Source organism: Saccostrea cucullata, unplaced genomic scaffold, assembly GCF_032062105.1.
Source record: "Saccostrea cucullata isolate Sc308-1 unplaced genomic scaffold, CSIRO_AGI_Scuc_v1 ctg1274, whole genome shotgun sequence".
In the NCBI taxonomy this organism is placed as follows: Eukaryota; Metazoa; Mollusca; class Bivalvia; order Ostreida; family Ostreidae; genus Saccostrea; species Saccostrea cuccullata.
Genome location: NW_026927398.1, coordinates 98,973 through 119,407, shown reverse-complemented (window position 1 = coordinate 119,407; position 20,435 = coordinate 98,973). Strand labels below are relative to the sequence as shown.

The 20,435-nt window shown below is 35.7% G+C and overlaps 1 protein-coding gene across 1 annotated transcript in view; it reads right to left on the bottom strand.

Moving 5' to 3' along the window:
• Positions 1 to 18,436, bottom strand: part of LOC134274341 (cytoplasmic dynein 1 heavy chain 1-like) — a 40,634-nt gene extending 22,198 nt beyond the window's left edge. Inside the window, exons 1-37 of the mRNA XM_062756614.1 lie at positions 18,317 to 18,436; positions 17,930 to 18,103; positions 17,411 to 17,666; positions 16,999 to 17,185; positions 16,559 to 16,779; positions 16,161 to 16,381; positions 15,827 to 15,989; positions 14,790 to 14,881; positions 14,462 to 14,678; positions 14,237 to 14,323; positions 13,931 to 14,086; positions 13,709 to 13,843; positions 11,717 to 11,851; positions 11,539 to 11,610; positions 11,360 to 11,443; positions 9,705 to 9,884; positions 9,370 to 9,522; positions 9,003 to 9,149; positions 8,326 to 8,463; positions 8,119 to 8,222; positions 7,950 to 8,022; positions 7,564 to 7,675; positions 6,441 to 6,559; positions 6,042 to 6,281; positions 5,175 to 5,298; positions 4,838 to 4,983; positions 4,605 to 4,715; positions 4,313 to 4,522; positions 4,064 to 4,210; positions 3,565 to 3,731; positions 3,247 to 3,420; positions 2,874 to 3,039; positions 2,470 to 2,655; positions 1,980 to 2,183; positions 1,467 to 1,749; positions 362 to 462; positions 41 to 197 (exon numbers count right to left, since the gene is read on the bottom strand). Of these exons, the coding sequence (XP_062612598.1) occupies positions 41 to 197; positions 362 to 462; positions 1,467 to 1,749; positions 1,980 to 2,183; positions 2,470 to 2,655; positions 2,874 to 3,039; positions 3,247 to 3,420; positions 3,565 to 3,731; positions 4,064 to 4,210; positions 4,313 to 4,522; positions 4,605 to 4,715; positions 4,838 to 4,983; positions 5,175 to 5,298; positions 6,042 to 6,281; positions 6,441 to 6,559; positions 7,564 to 7,675; positions 7,950 to 8,022; positions 8,119 to 8,222; positions 8,326 to 8,463; positions 9,003 to 9,149; positions 9,370 to 9,522; positions 9,705 to 9,884; positions 11,360 to 11,443; positions 11,539 to 11,610; positions 11,717 to 11,851; positions 13,709 to 13,843; positions 13,931 to 14,086; positions 14,237 to 14,323; positions 14,462 to 14,678; positions 14,790 to 14,881; positions 15,827 to 15,989; positions 16,161 to 16,381; positions 16,559 to 16,779; positions 16,999 to 17,185; positions 17,411 to 17,666; positions 17,930 to 18,103; positions 18,317 to 18,435 (5,761 nt within the window). The 5' untranslated portion in view covers position 18,436. The remainder of the gene's footprint in view (positions 1 to 40; positions 198 to 361; positions 463 to 1,466; positions 1,750 to 1,979; positions 2,184 to 2,469; positions 2,656 to 2,873; positions 3,040 to 3,246; positions 3,421 to 3,564; positions 3,732 to 4,063; positions 4,211 to 4,312; positions 4,523 to 4,604; positions 4,716 to 4,837; positions 4,984 to 5,174; positions 5,299 to 6,041; positions 6,282 to 6,440; positions 6,560 to 7,563; positions 7,676 to 7,949; positions 8,023 to 8,118; positions 8,223 to 8,325; positions 8,464 to 9,002; positions 9,150 to 9,369; positions 9,523 to 9,704; positions 9,885 to 11,359; positions 11,444 to 11,538; positions 11,611 to 11,716; positions 11,852 to 13,708; positions 13,844 to 13,930; positions 14,087 to 14,236; positions 14,324 to 14,461; positions 14,679 to 14,789; positions 14,882 to 15,826; positions 15,990 to 16,160; positions 16,382 to 16,558; positions 16,780 to 16,998; positions 17,186 to 17,410; positions 17,667 to 17,929; positions 18,104 to 18,316) is intronic.
• Between the last annotated feature and the right edge of the window lie 1,999 nt (positions 18,437 to 20,435).

Below are 20,435 nucleotides of genomic sequence, written 5' to 3'. Positions count from 1 at the left end.
TTGATAAAATCAAGCAATTCATAAAACTAAATTGTCTTACTCTTTTCTTTCTTGCCAACCATATCTTTGAGAGCTTCCTGTATGGTCTGAATTTGTTGTGATACGGCAGATAACATTCTCTCCTCTAACCTGTTAAACTCATCAAAGCATCCCCAAGCTCCTACCTGACACAGACCCACAAAGATGCGACCCATAGCCTGTGGTGTAGAGAAAAAGATACATTCTAAACTACTCATTTTCTCAGACGCTGACTGTAACTTTAATGTGAAATGATGTACAATTTTTAAAAAATTTTTGCTCATTCTTTGATACTTTCTTATCGCAAAAGATAGTGTCTTTTTTTTCCCCCAAAAAACATTACCTGGAAGTCAAAGTTCTCATCACAGTTGAAGACCAGCACGAATCTTCCCAGCTGATTTCCTAGAGCTTTAACAGACTCAGTCTTTCCAGTACCAGCAGGACCTGCAACATTAAATACACTGATATTCCTTTTCTCACTAGTAAGTATTCTGCCTAGTTTTATCTAGAGCTGTGGACAGGTCATACTCCCCTCTGCCAACACTTAAAACAGAGAGACCTTATCCTGCCCCTTTAGTTCCTGTAGCATGCTGAGCATCATTGTTACCCATACCATGGAGTAACAATGGACCACTGGAACATCCTTGCTGGAAGCATGCAGTTTTTCTGGTGTTAAAACACTAAAGAGCTAACCATCAGTAAGATATGTACCTTGAAGAGATCCTAGACTTCTAATTACATGTACATTATCTTAACACAGCAGTATACAATAAATTTTTATACAAGAAAATGATTTAATTCTAAAATAGCATCAATTTGATCCATCTGAAAAATATTTATTCATGAAGCTGAATGCCTCATGTAGTTTTCAACAAAGGAAAACTAGAACTGTCCAAACGGGACAAAATACCCCCCGCTGGGTTTTTCAGAAGTAAGTTTTTTTTTATAAAGATATGTATCAAACATGAATTATGAAATTTTTCTTCCAGTGACCTTGAACTTCCCCAAATGACCTTGGGTCAAGGTCATGACACACCCTTGGATCATGGGCAATCTTTGTGTGAAATGAGAACCTACCAAGTTTACCCATAAGAAAGATATGGACCGGACATCAATTATGAAATTTTTCTTCCAGTGACCTTGAACTTCCCCAACTGACCTTGGGTCAAGGTCATGACACACCCTTAGGTCATGGGCAATCTTTGTGTGGAGTAGTAGATTCTAATGTCCCTCTGTAAGAAAGATATGGACCGGACACGATTTCACAGACAGACGGACGGACGGACAGACGGACAGACTGACAAGGTGATTCCAATATACCCCCCCAAACTTCGTTTGCGGGGGGTATAATGAATCTAAAAAAAATTATTATACTAAGATTCACCATGTTCTACCTCCAATAAAAATAAGTGAGAGTTTGTAATACACCTTCCCTCATTGCATCTTACCAAATGGTGACCCTCCCAGCCTGGCCTCCAGGGCCTGGGTCATCGTCAGGTAACACCGGTCTGTCAGCGGAGTCTGGACCAGCTTATCCTGTACACCCAGGTACTCAAAGCCATAGTTAAACTTAGCATTGGCCATCTGAATAGACAGCTGCTGTAAAACATCCGAGTTCTTGGGATCAAAGTAAAACCTCATCTGACACAGCCAGTCAAAACACTTAGGACTGTTCACTTTGTTCTTCACTAATGTTCTTGTCACATCTCTCTGATGTACTAATTCTGTAATCTGTTGAAAAAAATGTTAAAGATTACTATTAGACAGGTCTCAAATGTTATTAGAACTTCTTTACACTCAACAAATTGTGTATTAAATGTATCTGACAGTTGTACATTTCAGTAAACAAAATCAAACAAAACCAAATGAACAAAAACATTCAAACTGAGCAGTGTTTAAATCTGACAGAATTTAATCATTTCAGCATAATTTCTTTGTTTGTTAACTTTCAGTTCTCTTACCAAATGCTCCATTTTCTTCCTCCTGACTGGAGGTTGATTCAGTAGGACGGAGTCGGCCAGTACATTCAGTGTGTTGTCTACTACCTGTAGGACGTCCGTCAGGGCGGTCAGGTCCGCGGGGTTCTTAGAGCTGGCGATATTTGACAGGGCTGACTGGACACTCTCAGACCAGGACACCTGGGAGGCCAGCACCACCAGCTGGGCCTAAAAACAATCACAGCAACAATCCATATACAGTTTCTACAGATGAGCTTTATAAAGCCAGACACTTGCGTTTCACACTAATGCCGCATGGAGCTTAATGGTACAAATTTAGAATAAATAAAAATTTCTTTGCCAATTTTCGTCCACAGTTTAAGAACACTCCATGATATACACATTGTATACCGTAAATTCCTTATTTTTCGCGAGTACTTATTATCGCGAAATTACGCAATAATTAATTTCTCACTAATAATTGGGAATCTACAGAAGTAAATGTTAAGCGTACCTGATACTTATCTATCCACTCTAGATATTGATTGGGGTCAATCTGACCAGACTTAAACTTAGCAACGTCCTTGACAGCAGCCTGTAGCAGCTTGGCCAGGGTCACCCTCATCTCCTTCTCTGTCAAGGTCAACCATTCATTTATCTTAGGATTGGCAGCAATAGAAACAGGAGTGGCAAACACAACCTACAAGGAGAAAATGTTGATAGTGCAAAAGCAACTATTCACTCAACCCTGAAGTCATAAAGAAAACCTTTCATGCTCAATATTATTAATATTAGATGTTTCCATTTCTTTTCTGTTCCTCCAACATCAACTAGCATCTAATTTAATCAAATTTTCAATCAAAATTGATTTTTGATATGCTTTAATTGGGTTTCCATCTTAATGACACTAATACACACCTCTTCTCCTTCCTTTGATAGGAGCCCTGTGACCTGGGAGTTGTCTTCGTTTAACGTGATGGTGGCCACACCAGCAAACATCTTCTTGAAGTGTTTCTGTAGACGAGCAACATTTTTACTGTTACCAATGATCTCCAGCAAATCTTCATCTCCAACAAAGTAGAATCTGCGAAATGTTAGCAATAAAAGACATCTTAATAGAGTTGTACTTCAGAAAATTTATATTCCTCTCATGTACATGTATATGCTACAAACATGTTCATGTACCATATTTTGAAATTTAGACATGCTACTTTTACATACAAACATTTCTGTAAGAGGTCTCTGAAATCAAGGCAATAACATGTAGCTCTAGATTATTATTTTTCTGTACCTTGGGAATGAAGCTCTTTCTCTCTCCAAATACTCTCCGAGTGCTTTCTGGATTTTGCCCAGGAGATCTGAGAGTCGCTCCAGCTGTTTCTGAACATTAGGGATGTTCACTACATCCATCACTAACGGGGAGCGTGTCACCTTCTTCATCAGAGCCAGAAACTCAGTGCTTACTCTATAAAACAAAGGTAAAATCATTATACTAGATTATCATGTACTTATTTCACATACATGTACATGTATGTACAAATTAATTCATCAGTCTGGTGTATGTAAAGAGATGATTAGAGTTGATTTATTGACACGTCGGAAATCTCACCCCTGGAATCGTGAAGTTTCCACTGGAAGCAGAGCCTTGATATCAGCACTGCCAGTAAATATACCCTCCAGGTACACCCATCTTCTCTGGACATCAATCCAAACATCAAACAAGGCATTGATCCTGTTCAGTTTGTCTTCCCAGGCTAAAGCATCTTCCTCAAATTGCTGTCAGAAAGTCATTGTTTGCAATATACATCTCGTAAGCAATACTTCAATAGTATTCAATAGAACTAACAGTTTCCTAATATATATTTAAAAGTTAATACAGCTGAACTTAGGAATTCCCAATCAATTTCTCAAAACTATGCATCAAAGTGTGTAGAAGTGCAAGCCACTTTTTCTTTATGTATCTAATCTCAAATCCTTGGGTTCTTTGAGACAATGAGGTTTGACTGTTTTTATTTCTGAACATAACTTTAAATCAGAACACATTTTCAAAATTTACACAGAGATTAACTTTAAAAAGTTTCAAGGTTATTGCTTTGTGTGATTAATACCTTGTAGTATGGTGACAACTTCATGGCTGACACACTGTTGATGTGTTCCTTGACTTTTGTGAAGAGATCGTCCCAGCCTCGGATTAGTCGACACTTGTTCTGGTAATTAATCAGCTCCAGCTCATAGCTTCTCCAGACCTCACTGACCTGTTCGAGAGACCAACAAAAGTTAGCAAGCAGATCAACATTAAAACTAAGATAAATTTCATGGGTTCTTCATATAAATGAACATGCATTGTGACAACAAACCTGCTTCAAGAATTCCTCCAGAGCCATTTCTCCTTGAGCAATAAGAATAATGTCTCTGACGATGTGTTCATGTCTAATGAGGTCAATATCCCATACATGACCGAGGGTAAGGTCTGACAACACCCAGCGTACATTTAGCTTCTTGGTTAGCTGTTTCCAGTGTCTCTCTTTCAGGGCCTCTGACTTCAGTTCCACAATCAGGACATTCACCTGTGAAGTGAGATATACAGGTAAAAACTGAAGGATGTCTTCCTATCAATAAAAGCCATAAGTATGATGGGTACAAACTTACCTTTGCATACCCTTGTAGGGTTCTTTTGACATAGTCGTATGAAGCATATGTTCTTAGTCTGGATGGTAGTTCCTTTAGTTGGTTGAGTAATCCATCCAAAGACTGTCTTATCTATGAAAGTGTGAACAATGAAAATTTAATGACATTTTTAATGGATTAATGATACAATATCCATTTTAAATTAACTTAATTACATTTTTGTACACTTATTCTTTAAAAGTTCAGATTCTAACCTTTCTGGGTTGTACAGAGAGCCAAGGTTTCTCTTTGAGTTCATCAATTTGTTCCCAGATTTTAGACAGCTCAGCCCATACTCCCTTCAGGTCCTGTAATTCTTCATGGGCCACCTGCATTCTCTCCTCACTGGCACTCAGCTGACCTGAGTACAGACAGATTAGAGATTTAAACTTACATAACAAATTTACTTTAACTTTAAAGTCATTTACTATACATGTAACTCCCTTTTAGTTTGAAAAATAAGATATAAATAAATATTTGTGTATGAACATAACATGAAGTTCACTGTCAACAAGTTTAAAACAGACTTTTCCCAGTAAACAGCTTCCTTACCTGGTTCTGAGAGTTCCAGGGCCTCCTTAGCTTTTGCCACATTTTCTCTCTCCTCCTTCAGGCGATTGAATTTTCCCTCAAATATTGTCAAGGCCTTGACTGCTTCATCTGGTTTGAGTTCACCCTTAACATCAAACAAAAACTAATGACTCAAAATGTCTCTCTGATACAATGAAAACCAAACCACCGAGGAATACATGCAATAAAATCAAAGGCAACCCTATCCAAAGATACTGCAATCCTTACAAAGGAAAAAGAATTATAGACATTGAAGCAAATTTATAAAAGGCCATGAAAAACATTTTAAATTATTTAAAAATAAATCTTACAATAAATTTCCAAGCTATGTTTTAAGTAATAAACAAACAAAAAAAACCATAGCTCACGGCTTATAAATTAACAATTATTCTTCCTCACTGAACAAGTCAAAGCAAACTGAATTTCAGAAATATATACATTATATGGATATATAAAGGAAAGCAGGGTTAGATATATAAGATTCTAAGAGATCTACTTACATCTATCAACTGTTCAGATGCCAGAAAATAACATATACACTTAGTAGTTAAATTTTGAAAATTTACCAAACACACAGGATTGTTAGAATTACAAAATTTCAGATTATATGGTACTTCATACTGTTAAAAGATTTTCATGCTTGAATTTTCCCATGTCAAGACTCCAGGAATAACATACAGATTACAACATATGCAATGGAAAAGTCTCATCTATACAACCTTCTATTGGTTCAAGTCAGATATATAAATACAGTGAATATATAGGAAATGTTTAATTCCACAACCTGAGCAATGAGGTATCTTTGTACAGAGAAGTAACAATGCAGCACTCCATGTTACCGATACTTACAGTGACGGGTTTGTCCTTGTCCCACTCAGACAGTAGCTCCATTGTCTTACTCTCCACCACCTTATCCTCTGACACTATCTTCATCTGTAAACTGGCCACCTGGGTCTGGATAGAGGAGTCCTTCCTCTTCATAATGTCATTAAAGGCCCCCCACTCCCCCTCAATATTGTCACTATAAAGCCAGTTAGTGGGGAACTGGAATCTCTGTCGCTCCAAGATCCTCTGTCCTTCTTTGTACATCTTGAATCAAAAACTCACAGCATAAGAAAATGATGTCTGGGAATGTAAACAATTTAATAATTTATTTCATAGAGTTGTACTGCTCCCTTAAAATCTTAAAAGAAACTTCTAACAATATCATAATTGGCAAACAACAAGTTCTGTATCTACACTGCTTACATTGACTTGCTTTTCCCAGTTCTTCATTCTTCGCTTCAAGGCCTGGACTTGAGTGATTAGGCCTACAGCCTCAGAAGTATTAGCTGTATCAATAGACTGCTGTTCCAGCATCGAAAACCGATGATGGTTAATTTGTGTCCAAATAAAACAAACTAAAAACCAGCATTATTTACATTACATTGACAGGAAATTTCTTTATAATGTTATTAACTTGCCAATCCTTTATTAATTATCAATTCAGTTTTGGAATAATGTGAAATCAGTAATTTTTGTGGGGTTTAATTTCCATGGTTTTCGAGGTATGAAGAGACCCACAAATTCATGTCCACCACGAAATACAATTTTACACATATATTATAAACACAATTCTATCATTAAAAAATTTAAATCTTCCTTTATGAACCAATATATACACAAACTCTTAAGTTGAAAGAGAGTTTTTGCCTAAAGTTGTCCGAAAAATATGTGATTTTACAGATCACATTCTAAGTATTTTAATCCTGCAAATTTGAGCAATGATCATGTGTACATAGAATAACAATTGGCATATGGCTGATACTTACAGTGAATTTGTCTTTTCCCATTTCCAAGAAGGCTTCCAAACTTGCTAAGGACTTCTTTATGCCAGGAATCATATTTCAGACTCACTTTGGATTGCACCTGAATTACAAAGGAATTTAAAAAATTACCCCCTCAATATTGTCACTAAATGTAAGTAGATGGGGATGAAAATGTCTCCAGCATGAAAATTTTTTAATGTTACAATAACACACATTGAAAATGTGTCATGGGAATATTACAATTTAAAAATTTATATATTAAGAATTCTACTGTGTCTTATCTTAATAAAAAAGACAAAATTCAAGTGATACTACAATTAAATTGCATTTAAAAGTTTTCTTAAATATCTAACTCTGGTTGCATATTAGGCCACAGAGGCCCATGGGCTGTACAATAGACTGCTGTTCACTCTGAACACTAAATAAAATAACAAAAATGGCTTTATTTACAACATTCAAATACAAAAGTTATTAACTGACAAATCATGGATTTGCTATTTTTAAAAATGATTTTTAAAGAATTTTCCTATATATATTTGAAAAACTTTGATCACCACAGAATACCTTGGATATTGCTGAATGGAATTCTGTCATTTCATTTCCAAGAAGGCTTCCAAATTTGCTGAGGACCTCCTTATGCCAGGAATCATATTTCAAACTCACTTTGGATTGCACCTGAATTATGGCTTTGAAATTATGTTGTAGAAGAAGATGTTTAAAGATATTTCATGAAAAACTCTCATTAAAATAATTTTATGTCAGCCATTGATATAGGTTATGATTGCAATACACATTAAATGTCTCAAAAATATAAGAATACTACTGTGATCTTACTAAGAAAGACAAACATGAAAGAGATAATACAATTAAAATGCATTTTAAAAAGTTTTCTTAAATATCTAACTCATGAAGTACTCTGTATATTGAAGAAAAATTACAGCTTTGATACCTTTCCAAACTGCACAATAATAGGTCCTATTTCCTTCTGAGTTTCAGAGGTGTCAAATGTTTTTCTAGAAGACCTAACCAAAAGAAAATCATGGTATGTTAGTTCACTGTTACAGTAATGATCAGATCTTGTATTGCAATAAAAAAGTTTGTTAACTGCTTTGTCTTACTTGATTTCTTCCAGAGTATTCATCCATAACTTGATCTTTAGTCCCAAGCGGCTGTACAACACATCTGGGTTCAAATCCCAAAGAGACTGGTATCTCAGCCAAACCTACAATAAATAGTACATGTATACATGTAATTGAATTTTAACATATTAAAATGCTTCACCATTAATATCCAGTTTTTAACCTTACACCCCGTATCTGACCTACCTTGACATATTTGTCAAACTCCTTCATGACGGCCTGTATAGCTGAGTAGGCATCCTCCAGCACGATCTGACCCCCGGGGAGTTTAGTCAACACATTCCTGTAGGTGCTCTCTGATTCTGACTCCACGTCCAATCCAACCTACAATTTATAACAATTCATTTAGAAGTTTAAGTCCATGAGAATACATTTCATTCAAATTACACTTACATGCTACTTTCTTACACAAGTTTTGATTCAAAGTTGCAAGTCCATGCAAATTTTTTTGGAAAAATATCAATGTCTGGAAAATTCTGACAACATTTACATTAGGCATATACCTGAACATAATTGACCAATGGGTGGGCATTTTACCTGTAATCTGTTATATCTAGTGGGTGGTAACTTTTTCCTTGATATCGGGAGTGTTGTAGTTACTTTTTTGCCTAATACCTGAAATGCCTATTGGGCAATTTTACCTGAAATCTGGAGTGTCTAATGTGTGGCTATTTTTACCAGATATCTGGAGTGTCTAATGTGTGGCTATTTTTACCTGATATCTGGAGTGTCAAATGTATGGCTATTTTTACCTGATATCTGGAGTGTCTAATGTGTGGCTATTTTTACCTGATATCTGGAGTGTCTAATGTGTGGCTATTTTTACCTGATATCTGGAGTGTCTAATGTGTGTTAATTTTTACCTGATATCTGGAGTGCCTGATACGTGGCAGACTTGTGATGACTGCCTCCCAGCCAAACAGTTCCTGCATGATGTTGACCCTGGACTCCTCCACTGGTGGATTAACGTAGATAAGCTGGTTGGTGATTCTCAACTCGTGCACCATGGGCTGTAATTCAAGAAGATCTTCAACATAAACATCAACTCTTTCGTCAAAACTTGGCTTATGGTATTGTTAACTTAATAAATCATAGGATGAAATGTCACCATCAAATTAAGTACTGTATCTAAAAACTTCTGTAAAATGCAACTTTTACTTTATGGAAAAATGTAAATGAAGCGCATAGTAAATTATATTCTTCATGTCAGCCTTCATTCAGTTTATTTACCTTGATATGTGGATCTCCTCCAGGCTTGTTGGCCTGTTTCTGTGGTTCATCTGTGTCCATTGTATTGTCTGTGGAGGACTGGTCCTGACCCAACAATACCTGTGTCCAGGCCTTCAAACCGGCCTCTAGACGCCCTGCCAATGCTGCCTCCACCTGTCATCCAAATACAATAAAGTTAATCAATCAGTCCAGCAAAGGCAGCAATATCCAACCAATTTACAACTAATCAGATCAAAGTTATCAGAATACTATAAAACAAGACCAATGTTCCAGAAGAATACCAGTAATAGAACTAATTTTTACAAAGTTTTACTTCCTTAGAAATTAGACCTCACCCTTTGGTCGAGCTTGGCCACCCACTGTGGTAGGTTGGAGTAGGAGTGCAGACTAAGGTTGTCCACTGCCTTCTGGATTTTACCCAGGATTTCTGTGAACACTGCATTACTGTAGGCACAGGTCTCTAAAGCCTTCACTTCCAACTCAATCTCCTCTTCAATGGCCACTAAATCATCCACCTGTTAAAGAAAAGATACATTTTAAATGATGACAACTGATGATTCTTGAAACTAATGAAAAATATTTGTTTTTTCAAACATTTGAAGAAAACTGCACCTTTTCTTGGAAGCCGTTTTCTGTGTCAGCCAATCTTAGAACGTATGGCTCCAACTTTCAAAATTTGCATATACCTGATCATAATTGAAATACATAATGCATTGTAATTAATTCATACGTGTATGCTGTATTATCATGCACCTGACATACGGTATTTGGAGTGTTAATAGGCACTTTTTTCCTATAATAAATTTCTGTGAGAAAGGGAATTTTATTGTACATCACAATGGGATTTTGTGTGTTTTTCTTTCTGGTGAAACACGGCTATCTGATGTATGGCAATTTTACCTGATATATGCAATTTCTGATGTTTATGGCAATTTTAAACTTATCTGGAAAGTTATGTGTGGCAATTTTTGTTAAAAATTTCACTTTCTAATGTGTGGATATTTTTACATGAAAAAGCAAGTTAAAAGTGTGTGACTTTTTGCCTGATCATCTGGAGTAGTCCGCCATTACCGATGTTATTTTTGAGACGTTCACTCCCTATGTCACAGTTCCTGCATGATAGTGCACATGCACCTTATCTGCCAGACAAGTAGTAATAAGTCATTTTTTAATGATTCAATAAAATAAAAATTTACCATAGGTTTTAAATTCAATGAAAATCTTCAACATAAACACCCCTCTTTCTTCAAAAAAGGAAGCCAATGTTGTTACACAATAAATGGTCAAAGGATAATTAACTATCAAATTAATTAATGTATCTAAAAACTTCTGTAAAGCAATGTTTTTACAGTTAGAGGAACAATGCAAATAAAGAATTCTGTTAAATTCTTTTCTTTGTTAAAATTGGGGGTCATTTACCTTGATATGTATCATTCACTATGTTGAGCATGTGTTGATTACTGTGTCCATTGTACAATTAAACACTTGTTAAATGTAATTTTACCTGTGTCATCTTATACTTATCGGCCTCTTTTTTAAATGCTGCCTCCAGTTGACAAATAAATATGAATTTAATCTAAAACTGTCCAGCAAAGGTTATCATTATCCATCCAATTTACAACTAATCAGATCAAAGTTATCAGAAGAGAAAAACAAGACCAATGTTCCAATAAATACTTTGATGATTCAATTTCGTGTACTGTTAAAGAATTGTAACATAATTTTCAGCATGATTACCTAGAACCAAAATTGAATATGATTACTGTTAAAACTTTCAACAATATCTCATGCTTTGTTGAAATAAAATTATTTCATCTAACAATGCATTACTGTACGCACAGGTTCAAAATCACTTAACTATGCCTGTTAAATGGCAACATTATCTTGTGCTTTGTTGAAATAAATAAATACATTTTAAATGATGACATGATGATTCTTGAATAAGAAAAATATTTTTTTTTAAAACATTGTGTTCAGAAAATTTTTGCACCTTTTCTTGGAAGCCGTTTTCTGTGTCAGCCAATCTTAGAACGTATGGCTCCAACTTGTAAGATTCCCACACCAGACCAACGCCCTGAAATACATAATGCATTGTAATTAATTCATACGTGTATGCTGTATTATCATGCACCTGATATAACTGTAATTGTCTCTATAATATGTTCTTACCTCTGCAATGAGATTCTGCACTTCCTTCCTCAACCCAGCCACTAACAACACAATGGTGATTCTTGCATCAATCTGAAATTTGATTATTTATTATGAAACAGTTAAAACAAATTTAAGATCAAATCATGATGGTATTAAAAGTAGAAATATGAAAGCACTTTTAAAATGACCTTCCCACCTTTTCAAGGGTTCTCTGGTAGGTTTTCACACTTTCAATCAGAGAAATGGCAAATGGATACAGCTGGTTTGCCTGATGAGCTTTGTTGACTATAGCTAAGGGAACTCGGAATCCTAGCCACCTCAGATTTCTCACCTACAACCAGAATACAACTTAAAATCTTACAAGAGGCCCATGGGTCTTATAGGTTACCTGAGCATTATGCAACAACTTTCAAGTGATTGAATTTGATTCATGTTTTAATCCAGATGCTATGGCATTCACAATTTTGAAAGAGGCACCATTGATCATCATAACAATACACTTAGTAGTTGCTTAGTTCGTTTACTTAATACCCATAGGCAGTGAGGGTAGGGGAACAAAAAATGCATTTCAAGTAATCAGTAATATTCAGCATAATCAGTAATGCCCCAATCACACATGAACCCCCGACCCTTAGGCCTAGATCCACACATTGCACAATTTTTGAAAAGGCATCCTTGCTTTTCAAAAATATTTGATAAATACCAAGGAGCAGATTTCAAACAATTCATCCAGTTTCAGTATATAAGTACAGCCCCCCCCCCCCCTCCTTTATGGTACCCCTGACCCTGGGGCCTTGAAATTCACAATTCTGGAAGATTAGGACCCTTGCTCATCATAACTATATAGGTAGTTCATCTGCTTAATACCAAGGAGCAGAGAAGAAAACTTTCAAAGATTTAATGTATTTTCACTATATAATCAATAGAGCCCTGCCCTATCACTAGAACCCCTGATCCTAGGGTCATAAAATTCACAATTTTGGAAAAGGTATTCTTGCTCATCATAACTATGTAATTAGTTTATTTCATTCCTAGGAGCAAAAAAGAATTTTTTTCAAAGAATTCATGAATCAATAGAGCCCTGCCCTAACACCAGAACCCCTGACCCTGGGGCCATAAAATTCAAAATTTTGGTAGAGGCACTCTTGCTCATCAATTTAATACCCAGGAGCAGAGAAAAAGATTTTCAAAGAATTAATGTACTGTAAACGTACTTCATGCCTTATTTTTAATATATAATCAATAGAGCCCTGCCCTAACACCAGAACCCCTGACCCTGGGGCCATAAAATTCACAATTTTGGTAGAGGCACTCTTGCTCATCATAACTATGCACTTATTTAGTTTATTTAATACCCAGGAGCAGAGAAGAAGATTTTCAAAGAATTCATGAAATTTCACTATATAATCTATAGAGCCCCACCCTTACACCAGAACCCCTGACCCTGGGGCCATAAAATTCACAATTTTGGTAGAGGTTATTAATCTTGCTCATCATAACTATGCACTTAGTTAGTTTATTTAATACCCAGGAGCAGAGAAGAAGATTTTCAAAGAATTCATGTATTTTCACTATTATAATCTATAGAGCCCCACCCTAACACCAGAACCCCTAACCCTGGGCCATAAAATTCAAAATTTTGGTAGAGGCACTCTTGTTCATCATAACTATGTACTTAGTAGGTTTATTTAATACCCAGTAGCAGAGAAGAAGATTTTCAAAGAAATAATGCATTTTCACTATATACTTATTTAGCCCCGCCCTAGCACTAGAACCCATGACCCCGGGGCCATGAATTTCACAATTTTGGTAGAGGACTCAATGCTGATTACAATCATGCAAACAATTTGACTGCTTGATGTCCAGGAGTAAAGAAGAAGATTTTTAAAGATTGCATTAATTTTAGTGGTTTTTGCCCCACCCCCCAGGCCCCAGGGGGGCAGGGACCATGAAATTCACAATTTTTGTTCCCCTTTACCCATAGATGCTATATGCCAAATTTGGTTGAAATTGGTTCAGTGGTTTCAGAGAAGAAGCTGAAAATGTTCAAATGTTAACGCTCGACGAACGACAACGGACGAAAAGTGATAGCAATAGGTCACCTGAGTTTACTCAGGTGACCTAAAAATCACAAGTGATATCAGAACAGTCTTATCACCTATATTCTCTTGATTTATCCTATACCCACCTCCTTTGACAAAGCTATAACTTCAGGCTGGAAATTGACACACAGCTTCAGAACATTTCCTTTACCCATGACTTTGGACTTGAAGCTCTGAACACTAAATATTCTTCCTGTTACTACCAACTGTCTTCCTTGAACCTGAAAACATTCTCAATGATTATCACATTTTAAAATTCATATGGAATTAAATGACAGAAAATGACATGTTAGACACTGTTATCATACCCTTCTTTGCCATTCTTCAAACAATTCCTGTGTGTTGAGTTTCAGTCTGAAGCTCTCTCCATCATTCTTTAGTTGTTGTCCCTCCACATGGTTTTCCCAGCCTTTTCCAAGGACCACCTCGACATGGCTCAACAATGCATTCAGCTGGTGCTCAATCTATTGTAAATTAAAGCAACAGTATATAAAAGGTCAGCATACAGTGGCTTAACTAGATTTAATGTTTTCTACACATTACAAAATTTCATATGCAAGAGGATTCGTTCTTGAAAAATCAGTGTAGTTTTGGATCAAAATGATTCCGCCTACCTGTCTTGACCAAACAATTCTTCCGGAAACGTGTGGCAAGTCTCTAACTTTACTCATCTTACAGGCAGTGCTGTGAATGTACTGAACCTAAAAAAGCAAAGAATCTGAATCATTAGATCTATTAGACACACACTAACATATGCATTGTATCCCTCTTGTTATCTTCATAATCTAATACCACAAAAATATGAAATGAAAACTTTTGCTCTGCTAATGATAATTTACTTTGAATTTTTCATGAAGTGCCTCAATGTCATCTTTAACTCTCTGAATGAGCTGGGTCTGGTACTCTCTGATTGCTCCACGAATGTGAGGTCTGACAAACAGTGCATTGAAGCGGGAGAAAATACGGAACATTTCATTGGCATTCTTTGCTGTTCCTAACTGGTCCCTTAGCTTTGCAGTGATCCTTGTCTCAACTCGATCTATTCTCTCATCATACCTGTGTAAAGGAATCATCATGTAAGTTTTGTATATGTGATCAAATGTAAATATATTATTGGCATCATTACTTTCAGAAGACTACGGATTAACAGCTATCACAAGGCTGTACCTTTTAATGGCTGCTTCCCAGGCATCTGAACCTTCTTTGGACACATCCAAACCATCAACTTCCTTCACATTCTCATAAGCCAAGTTAACCTCCTAAATTTATCAAGAAAAAAAATCAAATCTTAAACAACACAAATTCATAAACCATAGCACTTTAGCATTACAATACAGTAAGAAAAATAAAGCCCTTGTGAAGGCACCTTCAGGTTTTTCTGTGTATAACACTGTAAAGAATCCAATAAAAACATTCTGCTCAAAAACAAAAGATGGGATGATCAAGAATAAAAACAGAGAGGAGAGTTGTTGGCTGTGTAGTTAATAGTAAATCAAATACAGCAAAACTCTTTTAGTACGAACATGGATATTGCGAATTTATGGCTACAGCGAAGTCATCTTGGATCCCCAGCTATATAAATTTAATAAATTTCATATACGGTTATAATTTAATTTCATTTGTATCAAGCAATTCCATTGGCTGAATCATTCATTCGTCATTGTCTCTGAATCATTCAGAGGAACATATAATATTTTGTATAAAATAACTTGCCTACGTCACAATGAGTTACGTCAAAAACGTACATGTATTACTCCGCTTGACATTACTTTTAAAATAATTCTCAATTTGAAGCCTTTTTCCAGAGGAAATATTGTCTCATTGTCTACTCTGAAATTAAATTATAAGGATGAAGCTAATTTCAACTTATGTTATCCGATATAACAAAACAGAGTTTACACTTTCTATAAACCGCTTCACGGTTTATAAAGCATATCAAGTTATGTTATATCATATATTGAAATAAGCTTCATTCCTTAAATAACGAATTATGGATATAGCGAAGTAATTTCATAGGTCCCAGTGACTTCGTTATAACTGAGTTTTGCTGTATCTATTTTCTTGTCTGTAATTGCCAGTGCTCACTTTCATCTGTTTCACACCATAGACCAAACAAAACAATAGTACTTCTCTCAGTAGAGTTTAAGAATTACCAGAGCCCTGCCTAGTTCAGAACATTTTAGCCTTGGATATGGAACATGTACCTCAATGGCATTAGCATCAGCTACTTCATCCACGAGAGGTTTGACGACCTTGGCATCAGCTTCTTCTTGACCTGGAGTTCCGGCCTGGGCTGGTTTTGTTGTTGTTGTTGGACGCAGCACTCGCACAATGACCTGTCTTAACTGTTCATGCTGACGTCGAAATCTGTAAAGGTTGATCTATACTGATCATACTTGTTTTTTAAGTGTTCATTCATGAGTAAAAATTAACTAATATCATAAAAAGATAATTGCACATTATAAGTATGCGTGCCAAAAATCTTTCAGTTAATTTTAATCCCATCTTTCCCCCAAGAGTAAAATTTTTACAACATACTTTTTCATCTGATCTAGTCGAGCTTGGAGGCGTTTGTGGGCTGGATTTACCCTCCATACCATTCTAAGATGCTCTTCTCTCTTCTTTTTCACCAAGTCTCTCAACAGACCCTGGAGTTTTTCATACTCATCATCCCAAGTCCCAAACACCTCAAAGCAGGCTGTCATCACTTTCTCAAATTCATCGTATGGGATGTGCATTAAACGACGAGTTCCCAGAACCTGAAACAGGAAGACGTTTTTAATCAAAGTAAATACAAAATGTTGAAAAAATGGTTTCAGTTTGCTTGAAAGTGCCGTAAAGTGATTGCATAAATCTAATTGTATACTCCAATGTATGCATGTATATGTTTCTATTACAGAGAACAGATATGCCAACTTGTCAAAATCTATGTGTACCTTAAGTAATTGTGAGCTAAGATCTCTTGAAATAGCCTCTACAAGCCGTAGACATCTTTGGATTGGGTACTTTGTTGGTCGAATTTTACGCAAATGGATAAAGATGGCAGACAGTGCGACCCGGATCCTGTCAAGCTCTGTTGCAGACAGGAGATCATTGAGAGGGAAATCCTTCATCAGCTGGTTGTAGTCATTCACTGTTGCCATTGCTTGCTTCAATCCTGTTAAAAATTTTTTAACATATTATATTAGATAGTGAGTGACTTTCATCAGGGTTATTGTTTAATTCATATGCATTTACTATACACGAGAGACGAAAATAACAACTTCCGGGTCAGAGAGTTTCTACTCTATTTTCATAAGCTGTCACTGATTGATTCATTGATTTTAGTCTCATAATATTTTCTAAATATTACTGCGTTATTCATTTAGGTTCAAACCTGTATCAGTGTCAAAACTGACAGTTGCATGGAAGCGTTTGCCATGTTTAAGAATATCCAATGTTAGAACAATCTCTGGACTCTCTCGTTTCTCCTGAATTCTTAGAAGTGCTCTCTCCAAATTAAGCCAGAAACTGATCTCCTGAAGAGCTGTGCCTGAGGCAGGATCCCTGTCTAGTTTTGTCACCTAAATAATAACAAGTTACTCCTTTACTATTCTTTTTTACTTTGGTACAATAATTACCAAAGCGTGCTTTGGAAATATCTGAATAGATTATTTACATGTATATTTTTAAACACAGTTGATTTCAATAGAATCAACAAATGTTAAAGAAGTAAACAAACTTCTACAAAATGCTCCCTCAATAATATGATAAGAGTGACATGTATATTACTGCTGTTACAGTCTTACCTTTTGAATTTCCCTGATCCATCTGTTGACACCACTCTGTAATGCATTCAAAAACTGTGCATCTTCCACTTTGTCCCCAAAGTCCTCTACTTTCGGTTTCCTTCCCTCCTCAGCACATTTCTTAATCACCGCTGACACGACTGGGTGAATGGGGAGATTGATTTCTGGGATGTCTATATTCTGTTGAAGATGTAACAACCCCATCTCCAGCTCTGATATCTTCTTTTCTACAGTTGGGGCCATTTTATCTCCATCTCTGTAAAGCCAAATTGAGAGTATACAAAAGTGCCATTGGTATAATTTATACATTTTATTCATACTCTCTTAGTGGAAGTTGCTTTGTATTTATTAATATGTCTTTAGTATGCTATGACTGATTTGATTTTTCTTCTTCTTCTATGGACAATGGTTTATGAAATTTAAACATAAACAGCAAAAAATACTTTTACAAATTCATATATAAAGAATTTCCTATAGATCTTTAATATGAACATTTTTCTTCACTATATTTATCCATACCTCTCTGCTTTTCCAGTTTCCTTTATGTACGACTTGAAGAATGGAGAGACAGCATTACTAACATAGGCATGGAGTGTTTCATAGGGAGAGCCTTCACTAAAGTTCATGACTCTGATCTGTGAGGGAAAACTTTTCTCTGCCTCCACCACCTGTCCTCTCTTAATAAGTACCAGACTATAAAAGAAAATAAAATGTATTTCATCCGTGCATTTATATCACCAGGAACACCAGTCTTTACCTAAATATTATCAGAGAAATACTCTATAAAAAAAAATTGAAAAAAAAATCTACCTATCAAAAATAATAAAATGTGTTCTTCATGTGAAGGTAACAGAGCACTATTTGTTATAACTGTATAAGTATATTTCTGTTTGGATATTCTAATACCTGGACACTTTGGAGCTGGAGTAGTGGACATCCACAGAGAATGTGTAAACAGCGGGGGCCTCTCCATCTCCCTCGCCCACCTCCTCAGATTCATCTAAATAAAATAAAATTTCAATCATAAAATCAAAATGACTTTTACAATGCAAAATGCACACCACTCTTCAACCTTGATGCCACTGTGTTTAATCACATCAAAATTTATAAAATTGGGAAAGGATGGGTGTGACTGGGGGGAAGGGATCAACACACCCATATGACATTTAATCTAGCTACCAAGGAAATTCCATTTTGATAGGGGGACTCATTCTCAATTGAGACTGAGAAAAGTGACAATTAGTACCAAGAGATATAAGAAAATATCCAATTTGTTCAGTGTTAAAAAAACTTCAACTATACTAATTTGCACAATTTACCAAAAAATACAAAAATTTTAAACAATTTGGAAATTAATACATGGAACTTTCTCATTTGATATGAGATGTACCACTTTGAAGTTGCAACTTAAAAGGTGTAATGCTCTGATTCAAATAATCCTATTAACCAATGCTATTATACCCCCAGCCTCCACCTCCCAAAAATTAGAAAAAACTTTCAGGCCTAGAAAAAAAATATGTTTGTTTCCGCTTTCAGGCTGAACAAGAATAGATATGGGTTACCCCATATCCAAAGATATTCGACTTTTAGATTTAATATGTTTAACAGTGTTTATAATGACGCTAATAAAAAAAAACTGCACTGTCTAATTATGGAACTGTTGTAAATTTCGTGAGTCCATAGCATTACGGTCACCCAGTCTCCTAACAAACAGTACACATAGGCCTACATGTATCTGTGTCCGCAAGACCAACATTAGCCTTGGTCTACACACGTGCGATGGAGCTGTCAAACGCATCCAGCGAGCTCGGAGAAACACGTTTTGTTTTGCCGAGAAGTTACGATGGCAGACAAAACTTTTCTTTTCTTAATTAGATCATATGAATACGAATTCTGATTAATAAAAATTATACAATCCCTGTTGAACTATATATAGTTTGTTCTAACATTTGCATCTGCAACAACTTGTGTTTAAAATGGCCGGGTTAGGAAAATCATATATTTCTATGGACCGGGTCGGAAAATTCTAAACTGAAAACCTTTTTTGTTTTGAAAATTACTGAAATATACTAATGTATTCGTCGCAGAAATTACTTACATTATTCAAGTTCTATATAAAATGGTATGCTGAACTTCAACACGAACCCGAATCTCCAACCCAGTTCTCGTTTTGCCACACATACCCTACAGTTTACAAAGTGTACACACGAGCAGAATCCGGCCAGGGATTGAAAATTCCGTCATTTAATAATACACACACACACAGAATGATTAATTTTTTCTTTAAGAAGAAATTGTATGATAATTAACGGACTATAAACATGAACTTAATACAGTTGTTGATATGGTATCATCAATTCATCGGTGAAAAGATATGAATCGAAGAATGACCTAAATATTCATGTAAAAAAAAAAGGCTGAGGAGGGAGCGAGCGTAGGAATATTGATATTTTTTATTTGCATTTCGGGGGGAAAGTGACTTTCTAATAATATTTTGACGTTATTTTTGATTTCTTTAGCGGATGACATACACAACTTTACTCTTATCATCAACAATAATGTTGTATCTACTTATCATGATGGAACTATTTTGGTCGGACCAATTTGTGTGAGCCGCCGCTGAATACAGTAATATATCTTGCATTAATAGTATGCACTGATCGAATATATTAAAAAATATAGGGTAGGTAGGTAGGCAATTTTTTTTTTTTTTTTTGCTTCTTTAATCAAAACATGTATAGAAGAAATAATAACAAATAGATGACAAACGAAATGGTGTTTTCAAGCATTTCTTTGACTTAAACTCATAACAAAAAGGTTAAAAGCTTGCAAAGTTGGAGACTCTAATTCCCTGAGTGAAATCTTGCACTTCCTGGGACAAAAGCATTAAAAAAAATTTTAGGGTCGGCACTATAAATTGTGTGGTTTCTATTGAAATTATTTTAAGAAAATAAAAATCAAACATATTTTTTTTCTATGGAATAATTACTCATAGAGAAGTGGATATTGCAGTCAATGTAATATG